Source organism: Hemiscyllium ocellatum (assembly GCF_020745735.1).
Source record: "Hemiscyllium ocellatum isolate sHemOce1 chromosome 27 unlocalized genomic scaffold, sHemOce1.pat.X.cur. SUPER_27_unloc_35, whole genome shotgun sequence".
Lineage (NCBI taxonomy): Eukaryota > Metazoa > Chordata > Chondrichthyes > Orectolobiformes > Hemiscylliidae > Hemiscyllium > Hemiscyllium ocellatum.
This window is the reverse complement of record NW_026867504.1, coordinates 328,179-350,377: the sequence shown is the minus strand read 5'-3', so window position 1 is coordinate 350,377 and position 22,199 is coordinate 328,179. Positions and strand designations below refer to the sequence as shown.

Sequence of the window (22,199 nt, the reverse complement as noted above, 5' to 3'; positions counted from 1 at the left end):
TGATAGTGAGAGGGAGCAGAAGAGCGAATGGGCTCTGCCTTCCACCAGCACAGCTTGCAAGTAGAAACAAAATGGATCAATTATCCGCTAGTGGAGAGAGCCCGGTCCCTGGGGACGGGACAAACAGCAGTGTCCTGGGAACAGGGAGACAGATTGAAAAGCAGATGTTCTTGAAACTCGTTGCTGCTTGAAATTCTGGGAGCAATGTACAATGTATTTCATACTGAGCAAGTCTCAGCTGCTTCTGGAGCTGGCTGCGCCCATGGCATGTAGCTCGTTGGTCTCAGGGTATGAACAGGTTGACGTGAATGGTGCCGTGCCTGAGGAGTGTCAACAATGAAGGTAGATTGGAAAGTTGGGACAGATCTCCTTGGACCTGTGGTTCTGTGGAGGAGGATCATAAGACACAGAATATAGAATAAAAGATTATAGTGTTATGCAACATAAATGATATATTGAAGAAACCTAGATTGCTGTTGAGTCTTTCATCTTTAAAACGGGTTGTAGATTTCGATTCATTCATCTGTAAACCCCAGAACTTTTTAAAAGTCACATTCTCCAGGTAACCTAAGGTTCAATAAAAGGTGGTGACACCTCAGGTCAGACAATGCATGAAAGCTGTGAGGGTAGGGTCTGTCTGCATTCTTATCTTGAGTGAGACTGGTTCTATTTCCAAATATGTAATCCTGCAAACGCAGATTCACCCCAAAGACTTCTATATGTGAGTGCATGCATGAGAGAGAGTGGGTGAGTTTGCGTGTGCATGCTGGATATGATGTGTGTGTGTGTGTGTGTGTGTGTGTGATGGAATATAAGCATGTGAGATGGTGTGTGTGCGTGAGTTTGAGTGTGGGGATGTATTACTGCGTATCTGAGAGAGAGCAGGTCTATCAGAGAGGGTCTGCATGAGCGTGTGAGTATGTAAGAGAGTGTGCTTGTGTGTGTGAGTGTATTGTGTAGGTGGGTCTCCTGTAGTGTGACATGAACCCAGTGTCTCGGCTGAGGCCATCCTCATGTGTTCTAAACTTGGCTATCAGCCTCTGCTCGGCCACTAGACCAAAGAGGGCTGAGGCACGAGAAAGGATGGGCGGGGGCACTGGTGGTGGTGGAGAAGGGAGAGAAATGGAGAGGGGCAGAGGTTGGGGAGTAGAGAATGACCGGGGTTCAGAGGGTTGGGGAGAGAATCGGGGTGCAGTGTGAAACGGGGAGAAAGGGCAGGGGGCAGTGGGTGGGGAGAAAATGGACAAGGGGCAGAATGTGAAGCGAGAGACAGCACAAATCCCACCTTTCCCAGGACTGGTGTCAGTGTCCCACGAACTGGAACCCACTCGTCCCATAGCAGATTTAAGGCAATCCTTTTTCAATATAAGCATGGCTAAGGCATATCATCCCTGCAGGCCATCACATCGACCTTCCCAACAGCATCCCACCCAGACCCACTCGATTAAGCCAGTTCCCCATGGCTATTTTCTGATGAAGTTTTTGCCCAAAACATCGAATATCCTGCTCCTCAGATGCTGCCTGACCTGCTGTGCTTTTCCAGCACACAGTCTCGACCCTAATCTCCAGCATCTGCAGTCCTCACCTTCGCACTGTAAGGGATGTATGTTATATTCTTAGTCTTTTAAATCTTTTAAAATCTTTTCCCCTCACCCTAAGCCTATACCCTGTAGTTTTGGAATACCTCTACCCTGGGGAAAGGACAGAAACATTGAGCAGCCAGACAAAATGCAAAAGGAATAACATGTCAAGGCACAGGGGAAAAACATTTCGACAAAAAATTGCTTTGGTATTTTTCTCTCGTATTCGCAGTTGGACACTTAAAATTTGTCATGATGTGGAGGTGCCCGTGATGGACTGGGGTGTACCAAGTTAAAAATCACACAACAGCAGGTTACAGTCCAATCGGCTTGTTTGGAAGCACTAGCTTTCGGAGCGCCGCTCCTTCATCAGGCGGTGGTGGAGTATAAGATCATAAATTCTGTGTCTTACGATCTTACACTCCACAATCACCCGGTGAAGGAGCAGCGCTCTGAAAGCTAGTGCTTCCAAATCAGTCTGTTGGACTCTAACCAGGTGTTTTGTGATTTTTAACTTTAAAATCTGTAACAACTTCCTGCATACTGAGCATGCTCCGCGGTGTCAGCAAAGCACTGCGCACATTCCTTGGTGCCCGCAGAAACTGTGCGTCAGCTCCTTTCCATTCACCAATGAAGAACCTTGGAGGACCGGAAAGAGACTGGTCCTCCTGCCAATCAGAGCCGGCCATTGTCGAAATGTGGCGATTGGACCGTGAGCTCTGAAGCTGCTGCTCCTCCTTCCTCTGGGAACTTTACCCCAGACTGTAACTTCCTTCCTCTGTCTCACTTTTGTAAGTACAACAGTCTGTTTATGACCAATTTTTCCATTTTTTGTTTCATTCTGGGGTTCAATTGTTTACATGCAGCAACTGAAAGGAAAGAGTGAATTGAGGCGTGGGGGAGGGGACAGACTCTGGAAAAGTTGATCCAGGTCTGTGTCTCAATTTGCAAACACATGGCAAATGAATTGACACAATCTAAAGCTTTTGATATTAAAAAACGCAGAGAAGAGGCGCATTGTTTAAATGGTGATTTGTTGAGATGTGGCGAAAGTGAGATGATGGAGATCAGAGTTGAAAAGTGTGGCGCTGGAAAAGCACAGGAGGTCAGTCAGCAACTGAGGAGGAGGAGAGTCAATGTTTTGGGCACGAGCCCTTCATCAGGAATGATGTGTGGATGGACAGAGGGGCCTCAGCGTCCTTCTACACCAGTCACTGTCTGTTGTCAGACAGGAGCAGCAAGCAATCAGCAAGGCCAGTGATATATTAGCAAGAGAAGTTGGGTTCACAAGTGGCGATGTCTTCCTGCAGTTAGATCAGTCATTGAATGTATTCAACGCTGAGTTCATTTGACTTTGAAGAACAAAGTGGATGGGTATTGGGGAAGGTGAGAAACTGGTTTTAAGACCAGTATAGAACAGTTACAGGGTCATACAGGACAGAAACAGACCATTAAGTCCAACTAGTCCATGCTGACTGTGTTCTGAAACTAAACTAGTCCCACCTGCCAGTGTTTGGTCCAGACTCTCTGAACCTTTCCTATTACAATTGCAACATTTAAGAGGCATTTGGATGGGTATATGAATAGGAAGGGTTTGGAGGGATATTGGCGGGTGCTGGCAGGTGGGACTAGATTGGGTTGGGATATCTGGTCAGCAGGCACGGGTTGGACCGAAGGGTCTGTTTCCATACTGTACATCTCTATGACTCTATGTACTTATCCAAATGTCTTTTAAACACTGTAACTGTACCTGCATCCACCACCTCCTCTGGACATTGATACCACATGAGAACTATTCTCTGTCTTAAAATAAAAAGGTGCCCCTCATGTCTTTTTAAAACGCCATCCCATACTCCTAATTTCTTCGTCTCCGCCGCATCTGCTCCCAGGAGGACCAGTTCCAATACAGTAAAACCCAAATGGCCACCTTCTTCAAAGACCGCAATTTCCCCCCAGACGTGATCGATGATGCCCTCCACTGCATCTCCTCCACTTCCCGCTCCTCCGCTCCTCCGCCCTTGAGCCCCGCCCCTCCAATCGCCACCAGGGCAGAACCCCACTGGTCCTCACCTACCACCCCACCAACCTACACCCGGACTAACCAACCCAACCACCCGTGGCTCAACACTTCCACTCCTCCTCCCACTCCACCAGGACATGCAGGTCCTGGGGCTCCATCGTCAGACCATAGCAACACGACGGCTGGAAGAAGAGCACCTCATCTTTCGCCTAGGAACCCTCCAACCACAACGGATGAACCTAGATTTCTCCAGTTTCCTCATTTCCCCTCCCCTCACCTTGTCTCAGTCAAATCCCTCAAATTCGGCACCGCCTTCCTAACCTGCAATCTTCTTCCTGACATCTCCGTCCCCACCCCCTCTCCGGCCTATCACCCTCACCTTGACCTCCTTCCACCTATCGCATTTCCAATGCCCCTCCCGCAAGTCCCTCCTCCCTACCTTTTATCTTAACCTGCTGGACACACTTTCCTCATTCCTGAAGAAGGGCTCATGCCAGAAATGTCGATTCCCCTGCTCTTTGGATGCTGCCTGACCTGCTGCGCTTTTCCAGCAACACATTTTCAGTTCTGCAAGGAAGTGTACAAACAACTGAACAGGAACACGACAGGCAACTACCAGAAGATCTGACCAAAGAGCACAACCGTGAACTGACAGCATTCATCAAGACTTCTGATCCAATCCTTCCAGAAGCTCAGCATCCACAGACGAGTTGAATCCGTGAACATGTCAGTATTCTACACCAGCATTCCTCACGATCATGGCATCACGGTAACAGCCTCAGTACTCAATACCAACAACTGCCAATCTCTGAGCACTGTCCTACAACTCATCCGCTTCATTCTCAACCACAACATTTTCACCTTTAACAACCAGTTCTTCATCCAGACACATGGAACAGCCATGGGGACCAAATTTGCACCCCAGTATGCCAACGCTTCATGCACAGTTTCGAACAAGGCTTTTTTTCTGCACAGGACCTCCAACCAACAATATACACTAGATATATGAATGACATTTCTTCCTCTGGACCCAAGGTGAGGAGTCACTGAAACAACGATCCTGTGGTATTAACAAGTTTCATCCCACCATCACACTCGTCACACTATTTAGTATCTGTCTCATTTTTGAACACATGCAGCTCTATCAAGGATGGATATCTCAGCACTTCTCTACACCGCAAACCCACGGATAACCTGACAGTGCTACACTTCTCTAGTGAAACATATTAAAACAGCCATTCCCTCTGGACAAGCCCTTCACATAAACAGGATCTGTTCAGGTGAGGAGGAACATGACAGACACTTTGAAGTACACAAACGTGCTCTCATTAGAACGGGGTACAATGCTCAACTCATCAACTGCCAGTTCCAATGTGTCACAGCAAGAAACTGTAATGACTTCCTTTAGGAGACAGACATGAGCTGCAACCAAAATGGTACCCTTTGTTGTCCAGTACTTCTCAGGAGCCGAAACACTACGCCACATTCTTCGCAGCCTGCAACACATTATTGATGAGGATGAGCACCTCGCCAAGACCTTCCCCATGACTCCACTTCTCGCCTTCAAACAACCACTAAACTTTACACAGATAATTGTTCGCAGAAAATCACCTAGCCTTCAGGACAACACGATACAACTCTGTCACGGCAGATGATGAAAGACGTATCAGAGTGTTGACACGCTTACCACCATTACACATGGGGACACCACCCACCATGAGTGCAGCAGGTACTCATGTGACTCAGCCAGCATTGTTTACCTCATACGTTGCAGGCAACAATGCCCTGAGTCTTGGTATATTGGTGAGACCGAGCAGAGGCTACAGCAACAAATGAACGGACACTGCACAACAATCACCAGCTAGGAGTGTTCCCTCCCAGTTGAACCTTGGACCTTCGGGTGACCATCCTTCAAGGTAGACTTCAGGATAGGCAAAAAAGGAAAGTGGCTGAGCAGAGACTGATAGCCAAGTTCAAAATCCATGGAGGTGGCCTCAACCAGGACTGTAGGTTCATGTCACACTACAGGTGACGCCACTACACTCTCTCTCTCTCTCTCACTCACTCACTCACTCACATACACCCTCACACAGACTTATACCCCATTATACTCTCTCACACACACATGATCACTCGGTTTCTCCTGCGCGCACACACACACAAATTTGTGGGTTGAATTTGTACTTGCAGAATCGCATTTTATTTTGCAGAAAAACGCATAAACGTAAGATTCTGTAATACCACGATAGAAATAGAATCCGTCTGACCTAACATTGGGACACAGACAGACTTTAACTTAACACCTTCAATGCATTATCTGATTGAGATGACACCTATTGTTAAAAGCTATCTTGAGAACGTAACTTTTGAAAAGTTCTGGGATTTACAGATGTAGGAATCAAAACTAACATGGTCATTCTAAAGATGGTAGAGGTCAGCTGAAGTTGTTTAATATTACATCTCATGACACTGCAATCCTGTTGCTATAAAGTCTGTGTGTTATGATTCTGCTCCACAACCAACCGATGAAGAAGCAGCGCTTCGAAAACTAGTGATTCCAAATTAACCTGTTGGACTAAAACCTGGCATTGTGTGAATTTTAACTTTGAAAATCTGTCAGTAATGCCAACATCTCCGTACTGCGCATGCTACTCGGTGTCAGCAACCCAGTGCGCATGTTCCACGGTGTCAGCAAAACATTACGCATACTCACGCAAAAGGCGGAAACACTCTGTGATCTTGTTTTGATGGACCAATGAGAAGCTCTGGAGGACCGGATGGAGACTGGTCCTCCTGCCGATCACAGCAAACCCATTGTCTGGATGCGGAAGTAGGACCATGAACTTCTGAAGTTGCTGCTGCTGTTCCTCTCTCTCTGAATGAAGATTGAGCTTCACCCCAGACTGCAACTTCCTTCCTCTCTCCAACATCTGTGAGTACAGCACGCTCTTTTCTCAACCCCTTTTCCATTCAGGAACTGAAGGGAAACGGAGTGAATCCAGGGAGGGGAGAGACTCTGGGAAAGTTAGTCCAGGTCTTTTTTCAATGGAAAATACAGGAGAATTGACATTTCAGGCTCGAGCCTTGCATCAGAAATGATGTGTGGATGTACAAAGGAGTCTCTGCGTCCTTCTAATCCAGTCAGTGCAAGTTGTCAGACAAGTGCAGCAATAGTGAGCAAGGCAAGTGGGATATTAGCAAGAAGAATTGAGTTGAGAAGTGGGGACGCCTTCCTGCAGTTTGGGAGTAACTGAATATATCCAAGGCTGAGTTCATCTGATTTTCGAACAACAAAGAAGTGATGGTTATGGGGAGGCAAGACCAGTACAAATCAGTTATAGAAACAGACCCTTCAGTCCAACTAATCCACGCTGACTATGTTCTCAAACTAAACTGGACCCACCTGCCTGTGTTAAACCTATATCCCTCTGAATCTTTTATATTGGAGTCATAGAGATGTACAGCACAGAAACAGACCCTTCGGTTCAATTTGTCCATGCCTACCAGTTATCCTAATGTAGTCTATTTGCCAGCCCCGGGCCCATATCCCTTCTATTATAGACCAATCCTAATGCCTTTTTAAATTCTGTAATTATACCAGTCTCCACCACTTCCTCTGGCTGGTCATTTCATATATGCACTATTGTGTGAAAAGGCTCCCCTTAGAGGTTCACCTACCTCCCAACTCCTTTACTCAGTGCTGTAATCGATGAAGGAAAGCATACCTTCAAGGAACTATGAACCTGCACTCCAAGGTCTCTGTTCAGCAACACACCCCAGGACTTTACCATAAAGTGTATAAGTCCTGCTCTGATTTGCTTTTCCAAAATCCAGTGCTTCACATTTATTTAAAATCAACTTCATCATTCATGTACTAATCCAAATGTCTTTTAAATGTTCTAACTGTATCTGCATCCACCCCTTTGTCTGGAAATTCATTCCACACACAAACCACTCTCTTGGGGACAGAATAAATGGAGACCGTCATGTCCTTTTATAATCTTTCTCCTCTCTTTCTTTCAAAATTTGCTCCGTAGTCTTGAATTCCCAGCCTAGAGAAAGGATTTTGGCCATTCACCTCATCTATACCCCTCACGATTTTATAATCCTCCTCTGCTCCAGTGGAAAAATTCCAGCCTATTAACCTGAATGTAGGTATATTCATGGCAGGTCAGGCAGCATCCGAGGAGCTGCCTGACCTGCTGTGCTTTTCCAGCACCACTCTAATCTAGACTCTGGTTTCCAGCATCTGCAGTCCTTGTTTATACCCTTTAGATCATATCTACTTATGATCTGTTCAATGCTGGTGCAAACCTGACAGGCTAAATGGCCTATTCCTGCTCCCAATTTGCACACTCCTAGTCCAGGACAGCAAGAGACCATAAAACACAGGAGCAGAAATTAGGCCTCTCAGCCCATCAGGGCTGCTCCACTATTAGGTTCTGGCTGATCAGTTTCTCAATCCCATTCTCCCACTTTCTCTCTGTAACCCTCGATCCCCTTGATACTCAAGAACCATCTATCTACATCTGAAATCTACTCCGTGACCTGGCCTCCACAGCCTTCTGTAGCAATGAATTCCACATATTCACCACTCACCGGCTGAAAATGTTTCACCTTATCTTTGTTCTAAAAGATATTCCTTTTACTCTGATGCTGTGCCCTCAGGTCCTAGACTCTCCTACCAATAGGAACATCTTCCCCTGAACTCTGTCCAGGCCAGTCAGAATTCTGTCTGTTTCAATTTGATCTCCACCTCCCCCGAGTGAGAGTCTGTTAATCAGGATGAACCACACCCTTCAGGATGAGTTACAGCAGGAATTAGGTTCAGCAAAGTCAGAATGGAGGAAGTGATTGTAGGATGGAGATTCTCAGCTTTTAGGGGATGAGAGAGGAAACAAAGTTCAATATAAATTAGAATTGATCGGATGGGCTGATGGGCCAAGGAGTGGCAGAATGAGTTTAATTTAGATAAATGTGAGGAGTTTCATTTTGTAAGGCAAATCAGGGCACGACCTACATAGTTAAAGGAGAGTGTTGCTAAACAAAGTGTCCTTGCAGGTTCATAATTCCTTGAAAGTGGAATTGCAGGGAGACAGGATAATGAAGAAGGCATTTGGTACACTTTCCTTTATTGGTCAGAGCATTGAGTACAGGGTTGGGAGGTCATGTTAGGCCACTTTTAGAAAACTGTGTGCAATTCCAGTTGCCGCCCTCTGGAAGAATGTTGTGAAACTTAAAAGGGTTCAGAAAAGCTTTACAAAGATGTAGGCAGAGTTGGAGGGTTTGAGCGATAGGAAGATGCTGAATACGCCAGGGATAATTTCCCTGGAGCATTGGAGGCTGATGGGTGGCCTTAAAGAAGTTTATAAGGGGTATGGATAGGTTGGACAACCAAACTCTTTTCCCCATGGTAGGCGACTCCAAACCTAGAGGGCATAGGTTTCACGTGAAAGGGGAAAGATCTAAAACTGACCTGAGGGACAACTTTTTCACACGGGGTAGTGCATGTTTGGAATGAGCTGCCAGAGGAAGTGGGGAGGCTGCTACAATTACCCATCCAGATGCCTTTTAAACGTTGTATGTGAATAAGAAGAATTTAGAGGGATACAGGCCAAATGCTGGCAAATGGGATTAGATGAGTTTCGGATATCTGGTCAGCAAGGATGAGTTGGACTGAAGGCTGTGTTTCTGTGCTGTATGACTTTAATCATCTTGCGTGAAAGCAGAAGTGTTGTTGTGAAGAGTGGACTTTCAGAGCAGCTTTCAAAGATGTTTTGCCTTTACTGAAGCAGAAGAAGTTACAATGAAATATTTAATTGGTGAGACAGCAACTGAGTACATGAGTACTTCTAGGATTTTGGTGGAATGTGGGAATTCATTGCACTGTGGGGGTGAAGTGCTTTAAGGCTTACCAGCAGTAAGGACAGTGTGCTGATTGGGGTGCCCAGTGAAGGGCTAGGTGGAATTTTGAGTTAAACTGCTCATTTCTGTTAGCCTTCGATGTTTTGTTTCCAATGCTATCCATCAGGAGCGGTGAATGAGTAACTGGTATTGTTAGAAGCCTTACAGTTTTCAGTACTGCAGGAATTGCATTATTTCATCAGCATTGTAAAGGTTACTGGCAGCAGCAGGAGGTGTGGGCTGTATTCACTAGAAATGATTAAGCATTTAGATCACATACATACATACAAGAGGGCTGGGGCGGGGGGGACTTGTCTTTTGATTTGCAGAAGGTGGGAGATTCTGGGAGCTGTGATCTGAGGCAAACACAACTGCGGTAAATCATAGAAGTCCTACAGCGTGGAAGCAGGCCAATCAGCCCATCAAGTCCATTCTGACCCCTCCAGAGAGCATCCTGCTCCCGCCCCTACCCCTCAGGGAATCAAGGGTAGTCGGGATAATGCAAGTAAGAAGAGGTGAGATGATGGATAGATCAGTCACGATCTTAATAAATGGTGAAGCAGCTTAACAGGCCAAATGGCCTACTCCTGCTTCTATTAAGACGAAACTATAACCCAGCATTTCCCATTGGCTAAGCCACCTAACCTGTACATCCCTGGGCACTATGGGCAATTTAGTAAGGCCAATCCAAATCAAGGTAGATAAGCAATGTAGTGATGTGGAAAATGGACATCAGAGAACAATAGAAAGGAACAAGGAGAATAAACGTACCAGCAATTAAAACTGGATTCAAAAGATTACAAACAATAAAACTAAAAGGTCAGTGTCTGACTGTGTGCTTGTTATGAAGGTGTAGAGGTACTGTACCTTGAAGAGAGTTTAAAAATCGAGCAGAACAAAGTGTTCTAAACAAGATGAGAATGTAATATTTGGTCAACACAAATAGAGCAACTGGGTTGCCATGAGGCACAAACAAATTTAAATTTGGCCAATCAGTTTAAATTTTGCCCCAAAATACCAAAGTCCAATCAAGTTTGAATTAAGTATTTTGATAATATTAACACCAATAAAATGATCCGATGTTTGGACTATAAAACTGGGCATTTCTGTGAGTTTTAAAATTCTCTGTTGGACGTAAAGAGTAAAGTTGTTAAATGTTTACTTTTAAATATTTACCTTTGGGATAGTTCTTTGCCTCTCGAACTTTTACAGATTACTGCATGGGGTGAATCATCTCTATATTGCTGGTTTAATTGAGCAGAGGGGGTTACCCGTGTCGTAATAGCGCTGCAACGTAACAAAAGTGAATGAATTGACTGCTCACATTGAAGAGAATAATTATGATCTGAGACTCCTTACAGAGACATAGCTTCAGGGTGACAAGGATTGGATCCTAAATATTGAGGGCAGATGTGGCATTCAAGTCGAATGCGAAGCTAGGTAAAGGTAGAGGTTTGACACTGCTAATCAAAGCAACTGACCACAGGGTAGTCTGGTGTCAGCTCGGATTTCTGGTTTCTTTGTCCTTGGTTGATCTTCCTGTTCCCACACAGTTGTTGTCTGTTCTCAGCTGTGCTTCATTTCTGCTGAAGCTTTAACCTCCTTTGACACCTTCTGGAACAATAAAACATTCACTCAATCAAAGTCCAACCTACAGTCTCCCAGCCTGTAAACCATCCAGACACAGAATCATATTACCAGAAAATATAACAGAAAAGCGAAAATTAGAATTAAATAGGTGTTTGTGTTTGTTCATTGGCAAGTAAACTAGAAATAGGGGTCTGCTAGGATTCTTATAGTGCCCTAATTGAAGAATTCTCTCTCCCTTACATCTAAGTATTAGCACCCAGCTATGATTTATAACAATATTTACATCAACAGAAATAAAGCATCTGTTATGCAATACAGTATGGAACTAGACTTTTTCTCTCTCTCATGTACGCAACACACACACACCCACACACGTCTATGGGGTGTATTTGTATTTGCAGATACATTGTGCATTTTGCTCAAAAAATGCACAATCTGCAGGCAGACAATACATGAAATATTTTATAAATTCCACTTTGGAAATAGAACCAGTCTGACTCAAAAACTGGGATACAGACAGACTCTGGCCTCACACCTTTAATGCATTGCCTGAGTTGAGTTGTCATCTTTTCTAATAAAACCTTAAGTTATCTCGAGTAGGTGTCTTATTAGAAGTTCTGGGATTTACATATTAATGACACCAGCAACTCATTCTAAAAGATGAAAGACTTTACAATCCAGGGTTCTTCAATGTATCATTTCAGTGGCATGACTCTGTAATGTTTTGCTGTAAACTCCGTGTATTATGATCTTATACTCCACAACCACCTGAAGAAGGAGCAGCGCTCCAAAAGCTAGTGCTTCCAAATAAACCTGTTGGACAGGTGTCATGTGATTTTTATCTTTGCCCAGGTTAGGGTGGATTGGCCCTGCTAAATTACCCACAGTGTTCAGGGTTTTGCGGGTGTGGGAGAATTGTTAGAAGCGATTTGATGCCACCTTCTCGTGACTGTCTGTGTGAACTTTGGTATGTTCTCCCCCTTCTGTCTGCGCAGGTTACCTCTGGGTGCTCCGGTTTCCTCCCACAGTCCAAACATCAGCAGTTTCAGATGGATCGGATTCTTATGGTACCAAACTGGAGGAATTCTCTCTCCCTTACATCTAACTATTAGTACCCAACTCTGATTTATAACAACATTTACAGAAATAAAGCATTTGTTATCAAAATAGACATAGAGACAAACAGCATAGACATCAACATTTGCTTTCTCTCATGCATGCATATAAGTGTAAAGGGTGAATTTGTATTTGCAGAATTATATTTTTACACACATAGAACATTACAGCGCAGTGCAGACCCTTCAGCCCTCAATATTGCATCGACCTGTGGAACCAATCTGAAGCTCATCTAACCAACACTATTCCATTCTCGTTCAGATGCCTATCCAATGACCATTTAAATGCCCTTAAAGTTGGCGAGTCTACTACTATTGGAGGCAGTATGTTCCACACCTCTACTACTGAGTAAAGAAACTACCTCTGACCATCTGTCCTATATCTATCACCCCTCAATTTAAAGTTATATCCCCTCGTGCTAGCCGTTGCCATCCAAGGAAAAAGGCTTTCACTGTCCAGCCTAACTCTCTGATTATCTTCTGTCTCACTTAAGTCATCTTTCAACCTTCTCCCTAAAGAAAACAGCCGCACGCCCGTCAGCCTTTCCTCCTAAGACCTTCCCTCCATACCAGGTAACATCCTAGTAAATCTCCTCTGAACCTTCCCAAAGCTTCCACATCCTTTCTATAATGCGGTGACCAGAACTGTACGCAATACTCCAAATCTGGCCGCACCAGAGTTTTGTACAGCTGCAGCATGATTTCATGGTTCTGAAACTCAATCCCTCTACCAACAAAAGCTAACACACTGTATGCCTTCTTAACAGCCCTATCAACCTGGGTAACTTTCAAGGATCTACGTACTTGGAAACAGAGGTCTCTCTGCTCATCTACACGACCAAGAATCTGACCATGAGCCCAGTACACTCATTCCTGTTGCTCTTTCCAAAGTGAATCACCTCACACTTTTCCACATTAAACTCCATTTTGAACCTCTCAGTCCAGCTCTGCAGCTTATCTATGTCCCTCTGTAACTGCCAACATCCTTAGTCAGTATGCACAACTCTACCGCCTTTAGTGTCATCTGCGAATTTACGAACCCACCTTCTATGCCCTCATCCAGGTCATTTATAAAATGATGAAGAGCAGTGGACCCAAAACAGATCCTTGTGGTACCTCACTAGTAACTGAACTCCAGGATGAATATTTCCCATTAACCACCACCCTCTGTCGTCTTTCAGCTAGCCAATTTCTAATGCAAAACTTTGATTTGTTCAAAAAATGCGCAAAATGCTGGCAGTCAATGCAGGCAGTGAATGCATATAATAGTTTGTAAATTTCACTTTGGAAACCGAACCTGTCAGATTCAAAATTGGGATACAGACTGACTGTGACCTCGTACCTTTAATGCATTGTCTGAGCTGAGGTGTCACCTTTTGTTACAAACCTTAAGTTATCTCGAGAAGGTGATTTGTTAGAAGTTCTGAGATTTACATATTAATGATTCCTACAACCCATTCTGAAAGATTAAAGACTGATGGTTTGCCACGTCTGTATGTTGAGTTTCTCTCTGGTGTTGGTGTCAATGCCTTGACCCCGGGTCTGGTCGTTTCTAAAGACGCTGTATTGCAGGTTTATCCTGAATTTAGACAGTTTTTCTTTGCTTTCCAAAATCAGATCTGCTCACACTGAGCAGTATCCCAATGTTGTGAAAGATGTGAACTTTCAGGTAGTGTTATTCAAAAGAGATGTTTTTACTTTTTTGGCCCTGTAAGATCCTGAATTAGCACCCTTCAGGAAAATTAGAGTGGAGTGAGAATGGATGGGGGGTTGGGGAGAGGGTGGGATGGTGCTTTCAATTTTGTAGAATAACAAACGAAAAGATTGTTCTGCAGAAAAAGAATTGCTTGTTGTGAATTTCTACCCTGGACTGATGTGAAAGTGAAGATTTGAGACCGCCCAGGGAATCCCTTGTGGACTCAGACCTGTAAAGCCTCTCTCTTGGTTCGTCCCGGAAATCGTACTGTTTGGAAGTCTGGAATAAAAACTTGTTAGTTATGGACAGTTTAGTATAATTTTAGTTATCTCCTTTATTCACTAATAGCATCACTGTGACAACATAACATTGATACCTATAAGCTAAACTAACTAGGTTCTAATAATCTAGGAGAGTAGGTTACCAGCTGTCCAGATGCCCAGCAGGCGACTCCAATGTATTGATACAAAGTGGCTTCCTTTCTACAAAAGTTTGAAAAAGGAATTGCATGTTCTTAATTAGACAGATAACAGTGAAAGACAATAATTCATAAGGAAGAAAAGCTCATTGACAGATCTGTGAAGCTTGACTAATCACTCCTACAGGCCCGAAGCCATTCGTCAGGTGGGAAAAACAGCTGAGTTAGGCGCCTGCGAGCGAGATAACCTCCTCTCATAAAGAGGTATCAGTCTCAGCTAATTGGAGAGTTCACAAGATAACCTCGCACAGCTCACATGTCAGATACAGTTGTTTTATAAAACAGCTTCTTAGTAAGGAGGGCAAACGTTCAATCATAAAATGGTTTCCCGACACATTGTGCAAGAATCTCTTCAATATCCGACCGAGAATAATTTCTAAGCTGGGAGCAGACTCCTGCTTTTTAAGCCCTAAATCATTCTGTCCCTGAGGCTGAGATGTTACCGTGAGGTTTCATTTCAACTGATTCATTCGTCTTCGAATGGAACATGCCTTCTTTTCAAGTTTGTGATTGAAATTCGAATAAGACATAAGATCTGATTAGTTAGAATTGATAGTGGGGCAGTCTGTAAAGTCTGTAAAAACAGCAAGTAAGTTAAAGCTTTATCAATATTTCCTTTCACAGAGTTTGCATTTCATAACCAGAATTGGCTACTCAAAAGCACCAAAAAGTCTCGAAGCGCAATTAAAGTCAATCCATAGCAGCTAAGCACTAAGAGTTAATTTTCTACTGGATTCAACAGGCTCAGCACTAAAATGGTGTCCTTTTGAACTCTCAGGTCAGGGTTTTGTAACAGCAAAGATTTATTTTCTCTGGGACTGCCCTGCTTGCAAGGGGTATAAGAATCCATTATAACTGACAGCAACTGACCGTTAATTACAAAGCTTTTGATAGTACCGAGTTTCGTTTCAGGGTCAGAATCAAACACGGTCATTAATTTCACAAGGGAATGGCTGTGAATGTTATCACTTGGTGTCCTGTTCATACAGATTCACTGATGCTAAGGCAAACGTTCTTAATTGTCTTACAGCATCCTGTTATCACTTGGTAAGCCCAGGTGTCCCTATCTTTTGCATTCTTTCGGATCCCCCCTTTTCTGAGCCTTGCTGTCTGTCTATTTTCTAGTGCAATAAATGTGTTCTATAATTCAGCATTACATTGAGTCTAAATGTTTAAAGACAAGTTTTAAGGCTATAGACCTTCTCAGTGACAATGATGACTTTTGTAATCTCTTTTTACAGAGTATTTGATATGAAAACTGAAGTTTAAAAAACAACAGATGAAGGGCTTATGCCCAAAACACCGACTCTCCTGCTCCTCAGATGCTGCCTGACCTGCTGTGCTTTTCCACACTTTTCGACTCGGACTCCCAAGCGTCTGCTGTCCTCAATTTCAAGTCAATGTCTGACAGTCGTTCAGTCCATTGGGCCTGTAACGAGTTTTGACTAAGATTCTGTGAGAAGGAGCAAAGTTTTTTGGTCCCTGTTTCAGTACGTTTTCAGCATCAGTGGGACGGAATGAGAGATCCTACTGTTACAGTGCACTGAGTGTGGAACCTAAAACAGTTATTCAGCCTGGAAAGAGGAATTCACGGTGGGGAGGGACTGTACACATGTTTGTGTACCGCTGAAGCTTCAGCCATGGAGAAACCCGAGGAATCCCTCCCCGTGGAGAAATCTTGGAAGTGTGGCGACTGTGGGAAAGGCTTCCATGTCCCGTCTGTCCTGGAGGCTCATCGGCGCAGTCACACTGGGGTCAGGCCATTCTCCTGCCCTGAGTGTGGGAAGGGGTTCAGCAGTTCCTCCACCCTGCTGAGGCACAGACGGGTCCACACAGGGGAGAGGCCCTTCAGCTGCTCCGAGTGCGGGAAGGCCTTCAGCAATTCCTCTGACCTACTGAAGCACCAGCGTGTCCACACCGGGGAGAGACCATTTGCCTGCCCAGAGTGCGGGAAGGGGTTCAGCAGTTCCTCCGCCTTGCTGACCCACCAGTGGGTCCACACAGGGGAGAAGCCCTTCAGCTGCCCCAAGTGTGGGAAGGCCTTCACCCAGGCCTTTTCCCTGCTGAGGCACCAGAGTGTCCACACCAGGGAGAGACCATTCGCCTGCCCAGAGTGCGGGAAGGGGTTCAGCGATTCCTCTGCCCTGCTGACCCACCGGCGGGTCCACACAGGGGAGAGGCCTTTCAGCTGTCCTGAGTGTGGGAAGGCCTTCACACATGCCTCCAACCTGCTGACCCACCGGTGGGTCCATACCAGGGAGACGCCCTTCAGTTGCCCCGAGTGTGGGAAGGCCTTCAGCAATTTCTCCCACGTGGTGATCCACCGGCGGGTCCACTCCGGGGAGAGGCCATTCACTTGTCCTGAGTGCGGGAAGGCCTTCAGCAATTCCTCTGACCTACTGAAGCACCAGCGGGTTCACACCGGCAAGCGGCCCTTCAGCTGCCCTGTGTGTGGGAAGGCCTTCACCCAGTCCTGCAACTTGCAGAGGCACCAGCGGGGGCACCAGCGCTCCCAACAATCGGATTCTGCCGGTGAGGCTGCTGTGGGTCACCCCCAGGACTGAACCTCCTGCCCAGTCTGACAGTGGGAGAGTTGGTGGGCTTGTTTTGTTTTCTGCTGGACAGCACCCACTCCCACGGTGGCTCAGTGGTGAGTAGCATTGCCTCCCAGTGCCAGGGACCTGGCTTTGATTCCACTATTGGGGCAACTATCTGTGTGGAGTTTGCACATTCTCCTCCTGTGCCTGTGTGGGTTTCCTCTGGTGTTCCGGTTTCCTCCCACAGTCCAAAGGTGTGCAGGCAGGGTGGATTGGCGAAGCTAAATTGTCCCAGTGTTCAGGGATGTGTAGGTGTGGTGTATTAGTCAGGGGAAATGTCGAGTAATAGGGTAGGGAAATGGGTCTGGGTGGGTTACTCTTCAGAGGGTCAGTTTGAACTTGTTGGGCTGAAGGACTTGTGTCCCCACTGTAGGGATTCTGTGATTCTATGAACGCTGCTGCTCATTGAGCCCGGGACTGCGCATTCCCACTGAAACAATCTGCACAAACCTAAGCCTGCAAGGCCATTGGAGCAGAAGTTAGGCCATTCAGCCCATCGAGTCTGCTCTGCCATTCGTTAGAGACAAAAATAAACTGCAGATGCTGGAATCCAGAGTAGGCAAGCAGGAGGCTGGGAGAACACAGCAAGCCAGGCAGCAGCAGCAGTGAAGTCAGTGTTTCAGGTATTAACCCAAATCATTGACTTCTCTACCAGAAATGATTTACCAGGATGTTGCCGAGAGGTTGAATAGACTGGGGCTGTTTTCGCTGGAGTGTCAGAGGTTGTGGGGTGACCTTATATGGGCTTATAAAATCATGAGGGGTATGGATAGGGTAAATAATCTCCCTGGAAGTTGCACAGTCCAGAACCAGAGGGTTTATGGTGAGAGGGGAAAGATTTAAATGGGACCTAAAGGGCAACCTTTTCATCCAGAGGGTGATGCATGTATGGAATGAGCTGCCAGAAGAAGTGGTGGAGGCTGGTACAATGACAGCTTTTAACTGGCATCTGGATGGGGACATGAATAGGAATGGTTGAGGGGGATGTAGGCCAAGTGCTGGAAACCGATCCTTTGGTCCAACTCATTCATGCTGACCAGATATCCGAAATTACTCTAGTCCCGTTTGCCAGCACTTGGCTTGTATCCCTCTAAACTCTTCCTGTACATACACCCATCCAGGTGCTTTTCGATTAGATTCCCTGCAGCTTGGAAACAGGCCCTTCGGCCCAACACGTTCTCACCGACCCTCCGAAGAGTAACCCACCCTAACACTACAGGCAACTTAGCATGGCCAATTCACCGAACCTGCACATCTTTGTGACTGTCGGAGGAAACCCGCGCAGAGATGGGGAGAGTGTGCAAACTCCACACGCAGTTGCCAGAGGCTGGAATCGAACCTGGGAACCCTAGTGCTGTGAGGCAGCAATGCTAACCACTGAGCCACCGTGTCACCCAAGGCTTGTGCATGTTGACATTGTCCCAGCATCCACTACTTCCTTTGGCAGCTCACTGCATCCATGCACCACCCTCTGTATGAAAAAGTTGCCCCTCGCGTCCCTTTTAAAATGTTTCTCCTTTCACTTTAAACCTATTCCCGCTAGTCCTGGACTCGCAGGGAAAAGACCTTGACTATTTACCCTATCCGTGCCCCTCATGGCTTTTTAGACCTCGATAAGGCAACCCCTCAGCCTCTGAGACCCCAGGGTAAACAACCCCAGCTTATTCAGCCTCTCCCTGTCCCTCCAAACCTTTCCTACTCATGCACTTATCCAAATGTCTTTTAAATGTTGTAATTGTGCCCATGTCCACCACTTCCTCTGGAGGTTCATTCCACACGTGAACCACACTCTCCACATGTCTTTTTGTCAATCTCTCTTCTCTCACTAAGTTTGTGCCCCCTGGACTTGAATCTCCCATTCTAGCGAAGAGACAATTACCATTAACACTATCTATGCCCCTCATGATTTTACAAAACTCACCTCTCAACTTCCTCTGCTGCAGCGGAAAAAAAAAATCCAGCCTTAATTCCAATTCGCTAATAATAGTGCAGCAATGATTTCAGGTCTTTGTGTGTGTCAAGGATCTCTCCTTTCTAAGCCAATGCAGTCCCTCTTATGTTCACCTGATCTTAAAATGAATGGTGCCCTATTCATTTAAAATGTGTGTTTTCTGGGCAAAGTCAGTCCTGGTGGGGAAATAGCCGGTGACGTCTTATTCTGGGAGGCTGCTTCTGACCAGGTTTAGATTAGATTAGACTAGATTACTTACATTGTGGAAACAGGCCCTTCAGCCCAACAAGTCCACACCGACCCTCCGAAGAGCAACCCACCCAGACTCATTCCCTCTGCACCTAACACTACAGACAATTTAGCACGGCCAATTCACCTGACACACTTTTGGCCTGTGGGAGGAAACCCACACAGCCATGGGGAGAATGTGCAAACTCCACACAGACGGTTTGTATGCTCTGTTTTGAGATGTAGGAGTAGAATTTCACAATAAAAGATGAATGCAGCCTTTATTCATGACTCATTATTAAAGACACTTTCTGCATTTACAAATGTGATTCAGAAGCTTCTACAAATGAATCTTTAATGTCAGTCAGGATTTTGAGAGTCACTGTGGCTCTGTCACAGCACAGGGGAGGACTCTTTTTCAGACAGAAAAGAATCCTGCAGAAAACTCTCCCACATCAGATGACCAAAACCAACATGTTTGTAACAAGCTGTGAAACTTGAAAGGGCTCTGAAAAGATTGACAAGTATGTTGGTAGGGTTGGAAGGTTTGAGCCACAGGAAGGGATTGAATAGGCAGGGGCTATTTTCACTGCAACATCGGAGGCTGAGGGGTGACCTCAGATTTATAAAATCCATGAGGATCTTTTAGGCAGAGGTATCCCAGGAGTGATAAATTTGGCCAAACCACAAGGTCTTTTCCCCTGGGTGGGGGGAATCCAGAACTAGAGAACAGAGGTTTGGGTGAGAGGGGGAAAATTTAGAAGGGACCTCAAAGGGACAAGTTTTCTCACACAGGGTGGTGCATGTACAGAATGAGCTGCCAGAGGAAGTGGTGGAGGTTGGTACAATTACAACATTTAAAAGGCATCTGGATGGGTACATGAGCTAAATGCTGACAAATGGGAGTAGATTAAATTTTGGATGTCTGGTCAGCATGGACGAGTTGTACCGAAGGATCTGTTTCAGTGCTGTACATCCCTACGACTAGGCCCCTCGGGTTCACACACAAAGAAACTGTCAGCAACGTTGGGTTTCAGAGTTCGGTTGAAGTAATGTGGTATCTTTTAGAGACTTCGACTCAAAAGAGATGCACAGCAGGGAAACAGACCCTTCAGTCCAACTTGTCCATGCTGGCTGTATATCCTAAATTAATCTCATCCCATTTGCCAGCACTTGTCCATATCCCTCTAAACTCTTCCTATTCATGTTCCAATCCAGGTGCCTTTTAGATGTTGAAATTGTACCAGCCTCCACCACTTCCTCTGGCAGCTCATTCCATACACACACCACACTCTCCGTGAAAAGGTCTCCCCTCAGGTCCCTGTTAAATCTTTTCCCCCTCATCATAAACCTCTCGTTTTGGATTCCCCACCCCAGGGAAAAGATTTTGACTATTTACCCTATCTGTGCCCCTCAATTTTATAAATATCTACCAGGTCACTCCTCAGCCTCTGATGTTCCAGGGAAAATACCTGCAATTTATTCACTCTCTCCCTCTAACTCAAACCCTCCTACCTCAGAATCATCCAATCATTTCAAGTTTCACTACATCCTTTCTGGAGACACAATTTGCAGGTGTACAGTGTTATGGACCAGGCCAGATCCCCTCAAAACATTCTAGGAAGGTAGCCCAGGCCCTAACTTTTTTTAGTTGTTTCAGGCAGAGGTACCTCAGGAGTGATGTAGCTGGTCAAATCACTTGGCTTCGAGGAAAACAATTTACTTACACACCGCCGAATGAAACAAAAGCAAAAGGAATCAGAATTTAGAATAGCAGCCATTTATAAACCCGACCGTCACGACCTCCCCACAACTTAAGAAAGCAGCTGTTCAGATTTCCTGAAACATTCTCATAAACACACCCCCACGGCAAAAAAGAATGGTCAGTTCAAACACAGATTCTTAGAGGAGAGATTTTAGTGAGAGAGAGTCAGCCAGAAACATTTGTTGGAATCAGGGAACCTTTCTCCCCCCAGTAGCTTCAGACAGACTGCTTGCTCAAACTCAAACCAAATCAGGGTTAACAAAAAGGAGAACCGTCCTTTCATCGTACAAGCGTTTTAGAAAAAAAAAGTCTCAAACCCTTTTTCCCGATTGTTGCCTTAGCCAGTATCTGTTAGCCATTAGCAAAGTCCCTAACCCCAGATGAATCAGAACCTCTGCCTTTTACAACCTCTCTTCAAAAAAAAACCAAGAACAACATCATCTTAAAGGAGCAGCATTGTCACAACAGAGAGCACCTGAACTGAAACATTTGTATTGAAAGGCCAGACAGTTAGCAGGCTAAGACAACAGTTCTTCAATTTAGCCAATCAATTTAAACCAGGCCCTTTGGCTTCCAAAAACCTGTTAAATTTCAATCTGATGGTTTTGAAAACAGAGAAACAATCCTATCATAAAAAAGAAAGATATGTCATCAAGGGTACAAAAGGGGGCAGTTGGACAGAAGCCTGAGCTAAACAAGGAACAAAGAAAGCTACGGCACGGGAACAGGTTCTTTGGCCCTCCAAGCCTGTGCCAACCCAGATCCTCTATCTAAACCTGTTGCCTGTCTTCTAAGGATTTGTATCTCTCTGCTCCCTGCCCTTTCATGTATCTGTCTAGATACATCTTAAATGACACTATCATGTCCGCCTCTAAGACCTCCTGTGGCTACGCGTTCCAGGCACCCACCACCCTCTGCATCAGGAACTTGACACGCATATCCTCCTTAAACTTTTCCCCATTCACCTTGAACTTGTGACCCCCACCTAGTAATTGTGTCTCCCACTCTGGGAATAAAAGCTTCTTGTTCTCTACTTCGATTAGATACACTATTGTATGGAAACAGGCCCTTCAACCCTTCAAGTTCACACCAACCACCTGAAGAGTAACCCACCCAGAGACATTCTCCTACCCTTTACTTACCCCTGACCTGGCAACTTAGCATCACCAATTCACTTGACCCACACATCTTTGGATTGTGGGAAGAAACTAAAGCACCTGGAGGACAAACAATCAGAGACGGGGAGAATGTGCAAACTCCACACACATGCCCAAG

At 45.4% G+C, this 22,199-nt stretch overlaps 1 protein-coding gene across 1 annotated transcript; it reads left to right on the top strand.

Annotated features, from left to right (window-relative positions):
- The first annotated feature begins 6,431 nt into the window (after positions 1-6,431).
- LOC132808173 (gastrula zinc finger protein XlCGF8.2DB-like) lies at positions 6,432-17,116 on the top strand. Its single transcript, XM_060822030.1, has 2 exons — positions 6,432-6,532; positions 15,625-17,116. The coding sequence occupies exon 2, from the start codon at positions 16,024-16,026 to the stop codon at positions 16,945-16,947; it is 924 nt and encodes a 307-aa protein (XP_060678013.1). The 5' UTR covers positions 6,432-6,532; positions 15,625-16,023; the 3' UTR covers positions 16,948-17,116.
- The last annotated feature ends 5,083 nt before the right edge of the window (positions 17,117-22,199 follow it).

Coding starts and splice junctions, on each gene's coding strand:
- LOC132808173 (XM_060822030.1), top strand. CDS start 16,024: ATGGAGAAACCCGAGGAATCCCTCCCCGTGGAGAAATCTTGGAAGTGT.